This window comes from Lineus longissimus, chromosome 5 (assembly GCF_910592395.1).
Source record: "Lineus longissimus chromosome 5, tnLinLong1.2, whole genome shotgun sequence".
Classification (NCBI taxonomy): domain Eukaryota; kingdom Metazoa; phylum Nemertea; class Pilidiophora; order Heteronemertea; family Lineidae; genus Lineus; species Lineus longissimus.
Genome location: NC_088312.1, coordinates 11514593 through 11532681, shown reverse-complemented (window position 1 = coordinate 11532681; position 18089 = coordinate 11514593). Strand labels below are relative to the sequence as shown.

Below are 18089 nucleotides of genomic sequence, written 5' to 3'. Positions count from 1 at the left end.
CAGATGAAAGATATAAATGGAGTTGCGAACATATACAGTGAAGCCTCGCCTGATTTTGCTTCTCAGTGACTCCATGTTTGTATCGACCAAGCCCTCATTAGATCTTTTCCCATTAGCCTTTTCAAGGCAGACTGTAGAAGGGTTGAGAGTGATGTAACGGAGCATTCAACCCAGAGTAAACCATCAGTGCTGTTGTCATCACCAATGGTCTTAACCACACTAACAGCTATGGGGAGTAGGAAGAGGAGATGACCATCGTTAAGCGACAGTACCCCATGGCCCGCCATTTCCATCTTCAACTCCCAGTCTCTCCAAAGGTAGCGGGAAGTAATGGAATGACGAGACGAGCGTTGCGGTTTAACGAAATGATGCGTCGATTTGGGTTCCAGTCCATCCCCCACCCGAGGCTGAACAGAGATGGCTTTGACATTGACCGTTTCCATTATTCCAAGTTTGGAAAGACCACTGTTGAGAGGGCGATCGTACATCACATTTAGATCGGGGAAAGTAAGAAAGAATGGGCCGGAGACCTCTTCTCCCAACGCTTTGTAGGGAGGGGAGGTGAGTACCACTTTGGATACTGCACAGGGACCCATTTTCTTACATCAGCAATTTACTGGACAATTATATTCTTTCATGTTGGATTGGACATTCCTTCATTATATAATTGGACTGTTTGGGGGAGGCTTGTGTGATTGTAAATAATTCTGTGTAAATAATAGGAGATCAGTGAATTTTGATATGAGTAATGATATTGTGTAGATTCTAGTCATGTAATGTGGTTGCAAACCACTGCCAGTTTAATAGTTATAAGGGGGGTAATTTGTGATTTATGGAGTATAGATATTGCGTGGATAGGTCAATGTATATTATTGGAATGCAGTTACAGATTACCATTAGTTTAAAAATTAATCGAAGGAGAAACTAATTTTTGTACAGAATGTTAAATTTGCTATCAACCGGTGCCATTCGCTACCACGTTTATTTTTCTTTAGAATTCGGTGCTCAGAGTAACTCTGACCAATTTTTGAAGGCGCTGGTGTGGTGATCCTGGTCTTGATGGCACCGTTGCTAACTGTGACGTCATCACCGGGTTTGGCACATCATCTTCTTGTGACGTATATATAGATGTAGTCATCGTCATTGCGTGACGTCCAGCTTTCGCGGGACGATATTGTTGTATGTATGTACATTGTCGGGAGAAAAGCGCTCCACGCATTAAAAGAGTTAACCTGAATTATTTAGCCGTATTTTCCAATTTGTTCAAAAGAAGAGGAGCCGAAAATTATCACAGAAGCCGTCTGCAAAACATGGAATTGAAGCAGAATTTCTTCACATGTTCAATAATTTTTTTTTTAATTTTCAGATGTTTGATTATCTCGTCAATGAAAATAAAATCTCAGGTTCAGGGTCATCTGACCCTGAGCATGGGCAGGAGCAGCCTTACATCATGCATCATGTCCAACAGAAAAAGCCAAGTAAGAAGTCCAAGGAGGAACGAGCCAGGCATGCTGCTCTCAACTCGAAATGCAATCGTACAAAAGGCATTTGCAAGAAGGTGTGTCAGCTGATCAATTCTGATAGGCTAAATTTCACTGGATTCGTGGTTCTTAACGATATCGACATGAACAAGTTCACAGTTTATGGGAGCGAGGAGTTTATGACGAACTTTAAAAACAATACAGCGCTGGTCAAATATGATGCTGCAAGAACGTACTCGTACAGTCTAAAACAGCTCGACGTAAAACCCAAGATTGTAGTGGAGCCCTCACCAACTAAGATGCCGAAACAGATGGCTTCACTTACACCAGGGAATAGAAAACTCTATGACCTCCACAATGCTGCCCTCACCCGAAGATCTTCTCCACTGGTCTCAGCAGGGATTGGGCTTGTTCCAGTGACAAGTGGAATGCTCGGAAAAAGTAAGGATCCGGGTAGGAAGACATCCGATGCAACTGCTGAGAAGACCATGAACCATGAAAAAGGTCCTACCCGCCCTAAAAGGAAATACACCAAGAGAGCATCACTAGCAAACTAAGATTGTAAGCACATAGATTATCGTTTTCTATTTTATATTGTGAAAGATGTAACAATCATGACAATGATGTACATGTACACTCACACATTGTGTCTACTCAAGCAAAAAGCATATAATCGTTCTTTTTGTAATGGGTAATCTAGTCTGTCCCTTTCCTTCTTCCTTGTCCTTAGCTATCATATTCTGGATTGAATGAGGGGTAAGTGTGAATGATATTGGTGTACTTTAGTATGCAGGCCATCAGCAACTGGTGCTTAGTGACAAAAATGGATGTAAAATGAAGTTGTTCCATTAGGTCCCTTGGTTGCGGTAAATTATGAACCAATAAGTATATTGAAAAAGATGACAGAGCAGCAGTGTCATATGATGAAATTTTGTGCAAACCTCCAAATGCACCAGAGCCAATCAGCAGCAGACACTGGGTTCTGCCACTGGCTGACCATGTCATGACAAATAATTCATGATGGATGTTCTTGGTATAAAAATTTAAATTCTGATACCAAGAACTTCCATCATCAAAGTTTACGCCTTCAAAGTTTTCAATTGTTCACTTACATGTAGGCCTACTTGTTCACTATCTTTAGCTTCATCAACCTTTTCCAAATTTGTTTTGAGTTTCTCAAGAAGGCTGGAAAGCTCAAAATAAAGAGACAGAAGTTTTACCTTTGTCTTTGCAGCTTTTAACTTCCCTACTGCATCTTGATCTAGAAACTCTTGGCAGATTAGGTGGTAGAGCTTACTCTCTGCAATTTCAGGAAAAAAATTCAAATTACACTATCTCGACCCAAAAACTTCTTGTTACACTTTCTTAGCTCATCAAGCTTGTCAATGTTGCAGCAGACAGTCTGCCAAATCTTTTCTGATGGTACACCTTTTGGAATTCATACCTTGGTGGACTTGTTGATTTCCTCCAACACGAAATCAAGGTCCTGACCCTTGGACGGATCTCCACGTCTTGACACAGAGTGACACATGGACAGGACAGTCTTGTAGATCAGGGGGGGGGGGGAGAATTACACCATACATTGTCTCATAAATTTCTATGTGTTGATACTTATCATGCCTGTGCCGACAGAAGATCCCTCTAAACTGTTGTTTTGAAGACTGGATTAGGGGAACATTGCTCCTCCTGGTGCCCATCCTCATATCAACAATAGCTTGCGAATATGTGATATTTGCTCAAGAACATCCAAAAAATTGTCAGCTTTTATTTTCTTTGCACGCTTTGTAGAAATGCTTACCAGTGGGTCCAGTTTTATTGGCAAGGCAATCTCTGACATACGTCTGGAGGATAGAGATGGCGTGTTTCCTTGACTAACTACTGTTGTTAATACAGTGAGCTTCTCAGTTATTGTAACCCGTTACACTACATGTATGTATTGCTTACTGAATCATTACGCTTGATGTTCACTTGTATGTATTTCTGATATGGTAGTGTAAATGTAACTGTTGAGCAATAAGAAATAATCGTTGTGTAAAGTTTGTTTTGTCAGTGTTTTAAAAAGCTACACGTGTGAGTCCACTCCAATCTTTGAAAACAGAAACGTGCACAGGGCCTACCTTTCATGGTTTTCCTTAAAGGGGGACTATAGGCAGGAGCAGAGGGGCTAATAAGGCCATCTTCAGTTGACTAATATACACAGTGAGGGCCCTGGGTCATGTCAGATTCAGCACTAAATATATTCCTCGTACTAGTGTGAATCATTTGTTAGATGTGAGAGACCCCTGTTGGTGACTTAGTGTAACTTTATCTTGCCTGCCTAGCTGCTGCCTATATTGACCCTTTAAGTTGGCAAGAAAGAATGGTTCCCCATTTCTTTGTCATGAACATAATCCACTTGCAGAAAACGTTTTTCCAATCTTGAATTTGAGTTGTGAAACTTTGCACCACAGGTACTGTACAGTAATTTAAACTTTCTTTTGAGTGATAGGTAGTCTCTCATCTGTGGCATGTATCAGTTGTTTTTCGTGTCCCTTCTTTGAGATTTCATCATCGCTGTATTCCTTATAAGCTACTTCCATTGGTTCCTGTTCGGACACAACCTGGCGAATTGTGAAAAAGGTAGAGCTGCTCATAATGCACTTTCTCAAGTGCAAGATGTACATCGCAAGTAGATGTTCTAACCTTATCCACCATATCGTAAAACATTGGAATGGCAAGCCAGTTCCTTGGAATTATATCAGTCCTTTTCTGCAACAACCCACCAGGACTGATCACGACCCATGGAAAATTTGTAATAACAGACGACACCAACTTCGAGTCCGGCTTGATGAAATATGATTTCCCAACTATTATACCTGATCATTGTCAAAAATGCAAACAATGTCTCCATCAGGACACACTGGAGGATCAGAGGCCTGTTTACTCAGCCAGATGAGCACCGTCTGATATGACCCAGCAGGTTCCCTTATGCCATTCTGGTCAAGACGGGTCTTACTTCCTGTAAGGGAGCATCCATTAAGTACGTACACACTGAGGGGATCCATGACAAACCGTACACTATGCGTACAGGGGGAGGGGGGTATATAGTCTTGCGTATGTATGCAACCCAAGAACCATTTTCTGAGCAAATTAGAAACTGCTTAAATGATCGATTACCGTGATAATGAAGGGAATCATACTGGTATTGCACATGAGGCCGGACTTACACGTGATAAACTGGGTTCTGATGACACACCACTACAAGGTTTATAGCGGTTTCCCGCGCCGTTTTCCCACGTGTGTGCCATGTCAGCATTAATGCGCAGTCCACCGGCCAATCCGACTTTGGCGCCGCAGGAAGGAAAATAGGCAATTCATTTAGTAATAAAGTGGTCTCTAGGCGTACGCTCGTACAGGGGGAGGGGGTTTGAGGCAATGGGTACAAAGTGCATACAGGGGGAGGGGAGGTCTAAAAATCAGCATTTTCGTGCGTACGTACTAAATGGATACTCCCTAAGAGCATATGTATCAAAGTTATTGAGAAAACAAAGTGGGATGATAATGTTGTTTTGGCACATATGGTAAATTATCTCCATGACACGGGCAGTGAGATAGCCCTGTTGTTTTTTCCCCGACACTCTTTCCCCACAAATTCCGTTCAAGAAGGCCAGAGTAACACTGTCCATACATGACAAGTAACGTTCCAAATTGAACGTGGCTGGACATGCATGTATCACGGAAAAACATGACTCAAACGATCACATTTTTTCGTGTTGGCCCGACTGTACTCAGAGAGATGTGAAGAATTACATGTATGCCACAGGCTACTCAATGGATACTGGACAAGAGATCGGAGACAGCTAGTCGGATGAACTAACTTTACAGTCCTTATTTCTCTGAAGACTCACCAAATGTGTACAACAAAAAAAGCAACTGACCCCTCTCCTCCTGGAAATCAGAAATCAATTTTGAAACAGAATGTGCAAAATAGTCGAAGAAATCAAATTTTGGAATTGCTTTTTGCATCACATTCACACTGGTGAGAAGCCGTGCTATTCGCAATGATGTTATTCAGACACGTATTTTTGGATCACCGGTTTTCCTTTCCTCAGCACTTGCTCTAACCCTAGAGCTGAAAGCTGTGCCGGTTCCAAGGATGACACCCTACTATTGTCACTTACGAAAACCATCAGAGTAGTTGTTTGAAGGCTATGTGGCTGCTTTTTCGTCCCAAGTTTCAGCACAAGTTCTTCATGGCTGTGGAATCAAGAACATCCTACTCGATGATCTACCTGATGGTGTCTCTTATTCTTTTCAGCATATTGACAGCAGTCCAGTCCCGACTTCAAGAAGATCGAGAAAACCACTTCTTAACTTGATGTGCGCAACATGTGAAAAGGTCTTTACTAGGAGAGATAACTATAGAACACATTTAAGAATCCACTCTATGGAACAGCCTTACATTTGTCATTTCTGTGCAGAGAGTTTCCGAGAACGGGCCAGTTTGAGGAGACATATAAAGGGACTTCATTCCGAAGAAGCACCCTTCCAATGTGAACTTTGCAGTCGTAGTTTTCATCGAGCCGATTCTCTGAAAGTGCATATGCGCACCCACACTGGAGAGAGGCCACATGTTTGTCACATTTGTGAGAAACGGTTCGTGCAGAAGCAGCATCTTACCACACATTTGGCACTCCATACCGGCGAGAAGCCATATACTTGTGATCAGTGTGGCCGAGGTTTTCGGCGCAAATACCAGTTGAATGAACATAAACTCACTCATGGTGCCGAAAAGCAATATAAATGTCCTATTTGTGACAAGCAATTCAAACATGTGCGCAACCTCAAGTTGCACCTCGGGAAACAGCATGAGGGACACTCTGTTTGTTAACGCTATGCTCTGCTTATCATATGTAGTTGGGTTGGCAGAAATATCAGCTCAATACGTGAGCATGCTCGCAACCTGAAATGCACCTTCAGAAATAGCAGAACAATGACTTACTTGCTTCATGTAATGCCATGCTTTGCATTTTGTCCTTGTGTGTGGGTGAAAGTGAAAGTGATTGAACATAAACTAGAACATGAAGCTCTGGCAAATAGGATTGCAGCATAATTTGCACTTTCAAAAACAACAACCAGAACTGTATGTTATGGTATTTCAATGATATATTTAATGCAACGCTCATCTGTGTTTGATAACGATCAATTTTTACTTTCAGGGAGGAAGAGGTCTGATGCAAGTATCAATACGTGTCTTGTACCCCCCCTCCTCAAGGGTACGACACCTTATCACCCTATAACGACATCTTAAGGCTCAAGCATCACCCTTTTTTTCACCAATGCTACTTTTTCTTTCGTCAAGACATCACCATCAACAATATATCAGTTGTCACCATCATATAAAGTAACCGGACTAATTTTACTGGGTAAGGCTGTATGTTCGACAAGACATCGACACATTAGCATCCTTATTCTTTCCAGCTTCGCCAAATTTTCACTAAAGGAAAAATAAATACTACTCAAGCATCGGCAAAGATTAGTGGTGATAGCTTAACTACCCTTGAGGGGGTACAAGAAACGAATTGATACTTGCATGAAGTTGGTGGTGGTAAAATGATTTTCTCTCAAGCACTGCTAAAAAAAACTCTGGAAAGAATAATATATGAAAGTAAAAGTACCAGGCTTGTTATCATTCTAAGACGCTGTTTCTTCTACTTTACAGGACGAAGTTTACAGGGTGTTTCGAAGTTCTGAACATTTTTGGACATCGTCCACAGAAAATATCCAGTGTGAAATCTGTCTGAAGACTTTTACGACTAGAGTTGGTTTAGTGTCGCACATGATTATTCATACTGAGGAAAAACCATATGCTTGTGAATTCTGCGATAAGAGGTTTTTAAGGAAGGGACAGCTGACAGTGCATAGGCGGATTCACACCGGAGAGAAACCTTATGTCTGCTCAGTTTGCTTGAAGTCATTTAACCAATACTCCATCTTGCAAAGACACGAGTTGGTACATAAAGATTGTCAGGAGGAATACAAGTGTGAAGTGTGTGCAAAGGTTCTGACTAGAAAGGAGCATTTGAGAAGGCATATGCGTCTTCATGTGACAGTGGATAATCCTTTCCGTTGTCATGTCTGCGGGAAACAGTTTGGTGATCTGTATTCAGTGAAGAAGCATTTGCAGATTCATTCGGGGGAGAAACCTCACATGTGTGACCTTTGTGGTCTCTGTTTTACCCTTCCGGGCTACTTGCGCCAGCACCAGCGCATCCATAAGCGTGGGACCGGTACTTCTCCAAGTGACAAAGCTGCTTTGTGCAAATTCAAGTGCACTATGTGTGACAAGAGCTTTAGAAGAAAAGAGCATTTGACACAACATATTCGTACTCATACTGGTGAAAAGCCATTTGTTTGTTGTGTTTGCGGGAAAGGTTTCAGTCAGCAAGGACCCTTGAAGAAGCATGAGTTACTACACCATAAGGGCCCAAAAGCTGAGTGAGGAACATGTACCTAGAGTCTGCATGAATGTTTATTATTAACTGACCTTCCTACCTTGTATCATAAAAAACTCTTTCTATCCTTTTCTTTGTGTAAAATCTCTGTCGATTATTTGTAAGGCCTTGGAGCTGCCGCATGAACCCCGCTTCTGAAACAATATTATGGATAGGTAGGACATAAAAGTTTCGAATCTGGTCTGTTAGTCTGACATACTTTAATAGATGTGTCTCTTAATCTTTACTGGGCAAATCTTACAAGAAGACCAGAAGTTCTGAAAGGTTTGGGGCGTCTGCTCAAATATTCAGATGTTTGACTTGTCCAGAGAAATTTAGCACTGATGCTCGTTTAAAATCACATGTGCTTTATACTCATACTGGGAGAAGCCATTTCTTTGTGACCACGAGACAAACGGTTTGCAAAGCGGCATCAGCTGACATGCCATTCAAGGATTCACACAGGAGAGAAACCATATGCATGCTCTTTTTGCCAGAAGGCATTCAGCCGCTGGAATAGCATGAAAGGGCACCAGTTGATCCATAAGGTTCCAAAGGAGGTGTTAAAAATTCAAGTGTACTGTGTGTCCCAAAATAATGGCTAGAAAAGAGCATTTGAACAGACATGTGCTCATTCATACAAGAGCGCCATACGAGTGTGATGTGTTTAAGAAACAGTTCGGACAGAAACCCTCTTGAATATACATTTGATGACACATTCAGGTGAAAAGCCACATATGTGTCATATTTGTGGCCAGCGTTTCACACAGCGAAATGATATTGCAGATGCACCAGAAAGTTCATGTGCAGGATAACGACAACAGCGCTGCCAGTTCTTCTAAAAATGAGCATGTCGCACATTATGAGTTCAAATGTACTACTTGTGCCAAGAATTTTACTCGATAAGAACATTTGCAGAGACACGAGTTTATTCATACAGGGGAGTTGACCCATAAAGACTCGGACTCATTGGCGGAGACTCGCCGGTACAACTGTCCATTATGTTATCAAATCCTGAGGAGAAAAGACCATTTGAAAAGGCATATGTGATCCGTCAGAGCAAAACCAGGCGCATGTCGCTCTGAGCTTGGCAGGTTGAGAGGGACTGTTTGTTCATTTCTCTATTGTCTGCCTTTTGTGAAATATGAGCACATCAATTTCTCCCATTATCTTCTGGTGTCATTTAGGCTCATCTTCTGTGCGACATGCGCCTGGTTTTGGTGTGACGAGTCACATATGCGTATGCATACGGGAGAGGAAAATAAAAATTGACCAAGTATATTGAAAGTTGTTATCTTGCGAGTGTTTCTGTGAAAGGATATTGTAAAGCACTTCGTGATACACTTTCTTTCAGTGCCCAGGATTTCGGCATATTAACCCCAAAAAATCTCACAAAAATAATGGAGATACACTCATTAAAATTCTTCAAAACCTTCGTCTTTACCCCTAGTTTCAATAAAACAGCAGTAATAAGCAGGGGCATTGGGATATCTTCTAAAAATCTTTAAGGGAGTGGTATTTTTGGCCGATTTTCACCGTTTTTCACCTAAAATGGGGATGGCAGACCCCATCCCACCCTCTGAGTTGAAAGAATTATTCAATTTGTATCCCCCAGGCCAGGCAGAGAAACCAAATAAAACACACTTGAGCAGCTGTGGACATCTGGTGTTGTCTGGAGGAACTAAAATACCTTTGAAATTTAGCTCGCACATGTACGATCTTGGCAAATAAGGAGTTAATAGGTCTATAGATAGCACTTTATAAGAGTAGTCATTGTGATAATTCTGAGGATTTCCATCCTTCTGCATGAAATAAGCAACTAGAACCAACTTCAATTTCATTTCAAGTTGGTTCTCGTCAGATGAGTGCAGTCTGCTTTTCGAAGCACTCCATGAACTCACACTCCAACTCCCAGTTTAACCCGGAGTGGGAGTTGGAATGGTGCGCATAACCTCTTCAATGTCTTGTGCTGCTGCCTCTATCAGTCTCCAAGGCTGCTGCAAGGCATGATTGGTTTCTAATGAATATCAGAATGTTTTCATGTTTATTAAATCTTTAGACAGTGTATTTTATTCTTTACAGGGCACTAAGAAGAGTGTCCCACAGTCTGAAAGAAGAGGGAGTTCGTCATCTCGGAATTTATCTAAATGTTTGACATGCCATGAGAAACCTTCAAGTCTGAAGCAGCTACGCAGCCATAAGCTTGTTCATACTGGTGAAAAACCAAGCGTATCTAATGATTATAAGGAACTGTTCATAGAGAAAGAAGGACTTTTGACGCATACTTGCGTTCATAGAAAAAGGAAGTCATTTCGCTGTTCCATTTGCAAGGAATTGTTTGATAACCTATGGCAGTTGAAAGAGCATGATGTGACCCACAAGCTGAATCATTTGTGGAAATGTGCTTCCTGTTCTAAAACGTTTAGAACAAAGAAATATCTGAAGAGACATATGCCAATGCATACTGGTGAACGGCCATTTGGCTGTACACTTTGTGGAAGTCGATTTGCACGGCGCCAGGGCTTGAAGTCGCATATGCTTATTCATACAGGAGAGAAGTCATTCATGTGTAATATCTGTGGCAAATGTTTCTCACAAGCATGTAATTTATCGAAACACCAATCGATCCATGATGACAACAGAAAAGCAGCAGAGAAAAACATCAAATGTGCTGAATGTGACAAGTTGTTCACTCGAAAAGATCATATGAGAAGGCATGCACGTGTTCATAGTGGGGACAAATTGTTTTTGTGTCAGATTTGTGGGAAAGGTTTTACTCGGAAAGAAGCTTTGCAAAAGCACGAGTTAAGCCATGTAGAGGTATCTGCCTCTTAGTTGTAATGCCGGCACTCTGTCAACTATTTGTTTTAAAGGGAGACTATAGGCAGGAGCAGTGGGGTTAAATTGGCCATCTCAAGGTGACTAATATGCACAGTAACGGAAGCGGGTCATGTTTCAGTCACCACTAAATATGTTCCTCGTACAAGTGTGAATAGTTTTGTCATACTGTGAGATGTGTGGCGATTTCGGGTTTCTGCCAATAGTATCGACTGTAGAGATTGTTGGCGTAAAAGGGCGTTATATATTATATACTTTGGGTAGCTGTTTCTAAGGAGAAGGAATTTCGCTCAACAGTGATTTTATAACATCAGGTTCTCCTCATCAACAATCAACTTTTGATTTCATGCAACTGCGTATCGGTATTATAATGAACTCAGTATTTCACCGATGACCATGTAAACAAAACACAGCTGATATGTGGTATCTATGGCGACGACCTTGACCGGGGCCACTGGGACGTCTATTGAATAAAGTATACCTGTTGATGACTCGGAGTGGAATGAATTTACGTCATTTCTTGACACCTTTTATACCCGTGCGCGACATCGCGTCGTGTTCTTGAAACAAATAAGAAGTTGTGTTATAAATTACGATGTCACAGAGCCTGACGCTGATTGGCGCGTCAAGACTGTGCTCGAAACTTCAACATTTTTACAACTTGTTTCTCTAACTTTGGATTATAAAACATCAGAAAATACAATGGAACCTTCCTTAGTGGACACCTCTCTATTAAGGACAACCTCTCTATCAAGTACACTAGTTTTGGTCCCAAATTGGTAGTTTCTATTCAATTTGACCTCTCTAATCAGGACACCTCTCTATTAAGGACAGCACTTGCCAGTCCCGAAGGTGTCCTTAATAGAGAGGTTCTACTGTACACAAACTTTCGTAAAAATCATAAATACAGTTCTTTCATAAGGTAATTATGTACAACTATTCTAACTTTCAACCGATTTCATAAGCGTTTAGAAAGTGTGCGGTGCCGATCTTCAGGTAATACCCATTCACCACATGTTCTCGAAAAGATTCTGAACTGACTCAATGTTACGAAGATTCTGATCAAACTCACTTTGGAGTTCTACAGTTCATTTGAAAGTCAACTTATACATTAGACCTCATAATATACATTTAACAAAATACTTTGACTCTCATACACATTAATTTGAACAGTTTGACTTGTGTCATTTTGGCACACAAGACATCGATGCACCGAGCAGACACAAAATCACAACAAGTTCCCGATCAAGATGACATCATAACGAAACGGGGCATCGCTGCAATGTCAAAACTCTCCTCAAAAGCATCTATTTGGACTGACAAATATAACGCGAATATAGAGAAGCTAACTTCTATGAAAGTTTGACCCAATGCCGAAAACCGTGTTCAATTTGCATGCGTATTTTGAAAGATTGAAATCAACAATGGGCCGTCCGATTCACAAGGTGATTGATCTCTAATGTAAAATGTACGTGATGCACACTGTAACATTATTGGCGTAGCGCAGTGTAAGATGTAAAGGTAAACAACTTTTGTACAGTCACCAAAGCCAACGTAGAGGTCAAAGGATTTTGAGCAAGTTTAAAACGATTATTCAAGGCGATACAAGACTGTTTTCTGAGACAATTTGAGTTAAGATAAGATCTCAGATACACCCAATTTGATCTGACTTACTTGTCACTTAAATCCAAGGTCTTTGATAAATTGATAAAAATTGCTCTTGTGTTTCTTAACTAGATAATGATCACACAGGGATACTGAGTGGAGAGAATAGAGAGACGCAGGTTCAATACTGAGAAGAGGGTGACAGGGGGTCACATAAAACTATTAGAACCTATTGTTGACTTTAATAAACTCTAGGTAAAATCCCCACAGATGGGAGAGACCCCTATTGGTGACTCTTTGTAAATTTAACCTGCCTACCTAGCTGCTGCCTACAGTGTCCCTTTAATGCTTTCTACTTGGCTGTTGTGGACTAATATAGTTCATATTCTTGTAACATTTGAGACTTGTTTTTTCAAAATTTTCAGGCAGGCGTCTCTATAATCATTATTGGCAACCATTGAATTGTACAATATTCCATTTATTGAACATTCAGACATTGTATTTTATATTTTTTACAGAGCCCTGATGAGAAGGACGCATATCTAGTTGGAATGGTACTACAGTCATCTCTGAATGTGTTCAAATGCACGACTTGCCAAGAGAATTTTAGAAGTAGGGACCGTTTGCAAATACACATGATCAGTCATGCTGCAGAGAAACCATTTACTTGTTTCGTCTGCGACAGACAGTTCTCAGCAAAGAGTCAACTGATAGTGCATCTGAAGATTCACTTGGAAGACAAACCATTTATGTGCGCTCTTTGCGAGGAGACATTCGATGATTATGTCACCTTCAAGGTGCACCAGTCCCAATCCATTCATGAAAAGCCAAAGGTTTCTGATTTCAAATGTCAGATGTGTGACCGGCGTTTCAGAGTTGAAGAAGATCTGAAAAGTCATCTGATGATCCATGCTGGGAAACAACCATTTCGATGCAGCGTTTGTCTGAAGGTTTTCGTGGATCAGTTTCTTTTAGATCAGCATGTGTGTATTCATACAGGGGAGAAACCATTCAGGTGTAAAATATGTGAAAATTGGTTCGTTGACCAAATTCATTTGAATAAACATTTGAAGAGTCATACAGTCGAGAATCAATTCAAATGTGGTAATTGCGCTGAAAAGTTTTTACGAAAAAAGGATTTGATGGCACATATTGGTACACATACTAAAGGTGTGCCTCCTTATGTGTGTAAAGTTTGCAAAAGGTCATTCGGAAGTAACACTCATTTGAGACAGCATGAGATGGCCCACAAGGGGAACTGTGTAATGAAATGCTCCTACTGCTCGAAGGTCTTTAAGAAAAGAGGACACCTGAAAAGGCATTTGCCAGTGCACACTGGTGAGCGTGATTTTGTTTGTACTCTATGTGGAAAATGTTTTCCATACCAAGAGAGCTTGACTGTGCATTTGCGTACTCATACAAAAGAGAAACCATACTTGTGTAATATCTGTGGGTTTCGTAGTTCGCAATCGTCAAATTTGCAGACTCACCAGTTGACTCATACTGCGGATGATGATAAGACAAAGATTATTTGTGAAACTTGTGGAAAGTCATTTTCTAGCAAAGAACATTTGAAGAGACATGTTCGCATTCATAGCGGCGAAAAACCCTTTGTTTGTCACAGATGTGGAAAAGGTTTTACTCGAAGCGAGGACTTAAAAAGGCATGAGATATTCCATGAAATTGTCTAGGTTGTTGAAATACTGAAAGCCAAATTTTGTGTCTATGTTGGTAACATTCCGTCTTGGGGGATTTTTTTACTGCTTTTGATTTGGGTTTTCGCACAGAAAATGGCCTTGCTGATTGCTGATGTCATTTACTGATTACCTCTTGTCATAATTTGAAATTTCCTATTCAACAGTTAAGAGGGTTCTTTTTCCTGCGATATTCTGTTCAGTTTGATTATCAGGGGGAAGGACATTACAAAACAACACACAAGAATGCATGTAATCATACCCCCCCCCCCCCCCCCCCATATATGTTAGTCATTTTTAGAAAGTTTTATAGTTTACAGTTTATTTAAAGGATGAGATCTCTTATTCTTTGCAGAACCTTGACCTATTGGTTGGGAAAACTTATGTGGAAAATGACTTAGCAGAGTGCTTCAAGTGTACTCAATAGTGCTGCAGGTGGCATAAGGTTTCTTTGGAGACATGACTTTGTTTATAGCATTCAAATAGGAAAGAAGCCCTTTTGATGTGATATTTGTGGGGACCGATCAAAGCGATCGCAGGCATTGAAGACGCATCTTCATGTCCATATGAAAGATGGATTATTGTTCAAATAAAAGTGATCAAAAGTTAGTTTTAAGATGGTTTCTACTTATTTCTTACAGAGATTTTATGTTGGCCAACCTGGAAGTTTCAGCAGATTAGACATACGAAAACACACTTGCAAAGACTGTGGCAAGGTTTTTGGCCGGAGCGACCATCTGAAGGAGCATACGCGGATTCACACTGGAGAAAAACCATATGCTTGCAGCTACTGTGACAAACAGTTCACTCAGAAATCGAACCTGAAGTCGCATATTCGTATTCATACAGGAGAAAAACCTTTTAAGTGTGATACTTGTGGACGGCGGTTTTCTACGTCAGGCCCATTGAGATCTCACCAGATTACCCACACAAACTTTGATATGAATCTTTTAAAGTGATTAAAAGACTTTGTTGTACGTTTTATTGTCAGTGTATCATATAGAATGTTGTCTGTTATCTTTCTGAGGACTATAATAGGTGTGGAGCTTTGGGACAAAATGACATTTTCAGGTTTGTGCAAAATCCGATCATCCCAGTGAAAATTTGACGATTTTTGTGGCGTTCGAAAGAGTTAATGCATCACAAGCTGTGTTGGATGATAAAGTTTCATTGACATCTGCTGCCATCTTATGTCTTGTTTCTTGAAGAACATATAAAAGGCCCGCCATAATTCATATGAGGCTGATTGACAGTCTGCTGCATTTGATTTCTTTCAGAGAATTTCTTAGGTAAGACAGAATGAAACACTATGCCAAGATTATACATGTAATGAGCCATATCTTTAACCTCTTGAATCCCGGTGACCGACCAGTAGGTCATTTTGGAATAACGTTTTTTTCCCAACGACCGACAGGTCGGTCTCGGTGATGTTTTTATTCCCTTGAGCTGGGACGCTAGTTTATTGCTTGTTTTAGCATGTTTGATGTACAGTTGGGTCAGTTAGAGCATGCCTGGGTAGATGGTGCCTCGGACCCGGACGTTGGCGATTGTATACGGGCGCTATACATCGTGAAAGTCGGACCCAATTTTGCAACCACGTGACCACCCTGGGATCCCGGGATTTTAACGTTTTGCGATTATAGAGGTTATACAAGTAATGAGCCATATCTGACCTAACACATTCATACAGGCACCAAAGCTGTTGTTTTCCATTTGTGAGTGAGGATTTGGAGTTTCTAACTGGATGATCCATGCAACTTTACGCGTATTCAACAGTTATGAAGCTGATGTATGGTCTCTTTATCTTTTTCAGGGCATTGACCGAAGCCACACTCGATATTTTGATGAAATGGCCCAACCGAAAGAATACAAATGCTCAATATGTGGAAAAATCTTTTATCGTAGAGATTATTTGAAACTGCACATGCGTACTCATACTGGAGAAAAGCCATATGCTTGCAGCTATTGTTACAAACGCTTTACTCAGAAGCCACACTTGACATCACATATCCGTATTCATACAGGAGAGAAACCATTTTCTTGTCCAGTTTGTGGTCGACGGTTTAGTACTTTGAGCTCATTAAGGTCACACCAGATTGTCCATGCAACATTGGATAGGATTTGATCGATAATTGAGTGTTTTAAGGTGATGTCTCTTTGTCTCTTGCAGAACATTCACCGAAGTTTCAAGGGCAGAACAAAAGATCTTGCATGCCAAACTTGCTCCAGAGTGTTCCATCGAAAAGAGCATTTGAAACTGCACGTGCGTACTCATACAGGGGAGAAACCATATGTCTGCAGCTATTGTGAAAAACGCTTTTCACAGAAGCCAAATCTGACCTCTCATATCCGTATTCATACAGGAGAGAAGCCATTCGCATGCCATATTTGTGGGCGACGGTTCAATACATCTGGTTCGTTGCGGACGCACCAGATTCTCCATGCTGATCCTGAAATATTTAAGTGATGCTGTTCCTCTGTTATGATAACTTGGTGTTTTGGAGTTTGTATATTTGTTGGGGTTGAGATATTTCAGTTCTTCTTGCTTGTCGCCGGGTCTTGTTCCTGTATTCTTCACGTATAGCATGCAAGTACAGTACATCTTGCTGTATATGTCTTACTCGTGAACTTTGTCACATTTCCCAGATGTCATTTCCAGTACGTGGTGCTAGTACATCTCCTTCATACATTGTTTTCCGCCGATGTCTCTACTTTTTCCCCGACCAATACCTTTGGCTGTGTTGGAACTTTTGAAACTTTCTGATCATTTTCAAAGTCGATATTCATACTGGGAGAAGGTTGCATGCTTGCAATGTTGTTCAAAGTGTAAATGTAATCCATTGGTTATATGCTATATTTAGCCTCGGGCAAGTCCCATACTTCTATTTGTATGATAAGGGTTTCGCCCTGTATTCTTTCCCTATACAGTTATATATAACTTGTTTGTATATGTGAAGGCGGGCGCCCAATAGTCGGGAGTGCCATTTCGACTGGTCAAACGAAAGACATGTTCCCATATGTATATACAGTAGAACCTCATATTGAGGACACCCTCAGGACTGACAAGTGCTGTCCTTAATAAAGAGGTGTGCTGATTAGAGAGGTCAAATTGAATGAAAACAACCAATTTGGTACCAAAACTAGTGTCCTTAATGGAGAGGTGTCTGCTAAGGGAGGTTTCACTGTATATATGTTACCTGACTTGCAGAATAAACTCTTGTCCATAATCATAAGTCTCCGATTTCCAATATTCATATAAAGTAAATCAAAATGCTTGTACTTTTTTTGGGCATATCTGTGAATTGTTCCAGCATGTTCGTAATTGTAGAATCATGTCAAATTAACTTTCATACTATTTTTTGTCGCAGGGGTGACTTTGGTGAACAGTGTATAATGTAGAAATAGTGTAAATGACACATGAAATGGTTGACAATAAATACTATCATTATCAAATATGTAACTCCAGTTTTCTTGATTTGACAGTTTCCCCACTTGGTAACTTTGAAGGAAATATATCCCACAAAATACAGTAGAACCTCTCTATTTAGGACAGCCTTGGGACTGACAAGTGCAGTCCTTAATAGAGAGCTGTCTTGATGAGAGAGGTCAAATTGAATGGAAACAACCAATTTGGGACCAAAACTAGTGTCCTTAATAGAGAGGTGTCTGCAAAGGGAGGTTCCACTGTACTCTGGACCTGATCCTGGTGGTTTAATGAAAAAGATGAAGACACCTTGTGGCACTTCCTATTCGTGCAATGTTTGTGAAAAATCATTTGGTGGTCGATTTGATCTCAAACGACATATTCGGATTCATACGGGAGAAAAACCATTCACTTGTAAAGTATGTGGAAAACAATTTACACAAAACGTCCATCTTGTTCGACATTTTGTGCCTCATATTGGAGACGAGCAGTTGAGTGTGGTATCTGTGAGGAGGCATTTGCCACCAAAATAGGCTCCATTTGCAGCAGGTGAATGCTTATTCAGGAATGTTAA

The 18089-nt window shown here is 40.7% G+C and overlaps 1 protein-coding gene across 18 annotated transcripts in view; it reads left to right on the top strand.

Annotated features, from left to right (window-relative positions):
- Window positions 1-18089, top strand: part of LOC135487865 (zinc finger protein 878-like) — a 47086-nt gene that overhangs the window by 11079 nt on the left and 17918 nt on the right. For 3 of the 18 annotated variants that reach the window (XM_064771991.1, XM_064771993.1, XM_064771992.1), the window contains exon 4: window positions 12916-14361. The exons of 6 other annotated variants lie outside the window; for them this stretch is intronic. In XM_064771991.1, coding sequence (XP_064628061.1) covers window positions 12916-14088 — 1173 coding nt within the window. In that variant the 3' untranslated portion in view covers window positions 14089-14361. 9 more of the 18 variants (XM_064771998.1, XM_064771997.1, XM_064772008.1 and 6 more) reach the window with 9 other exon arrangements.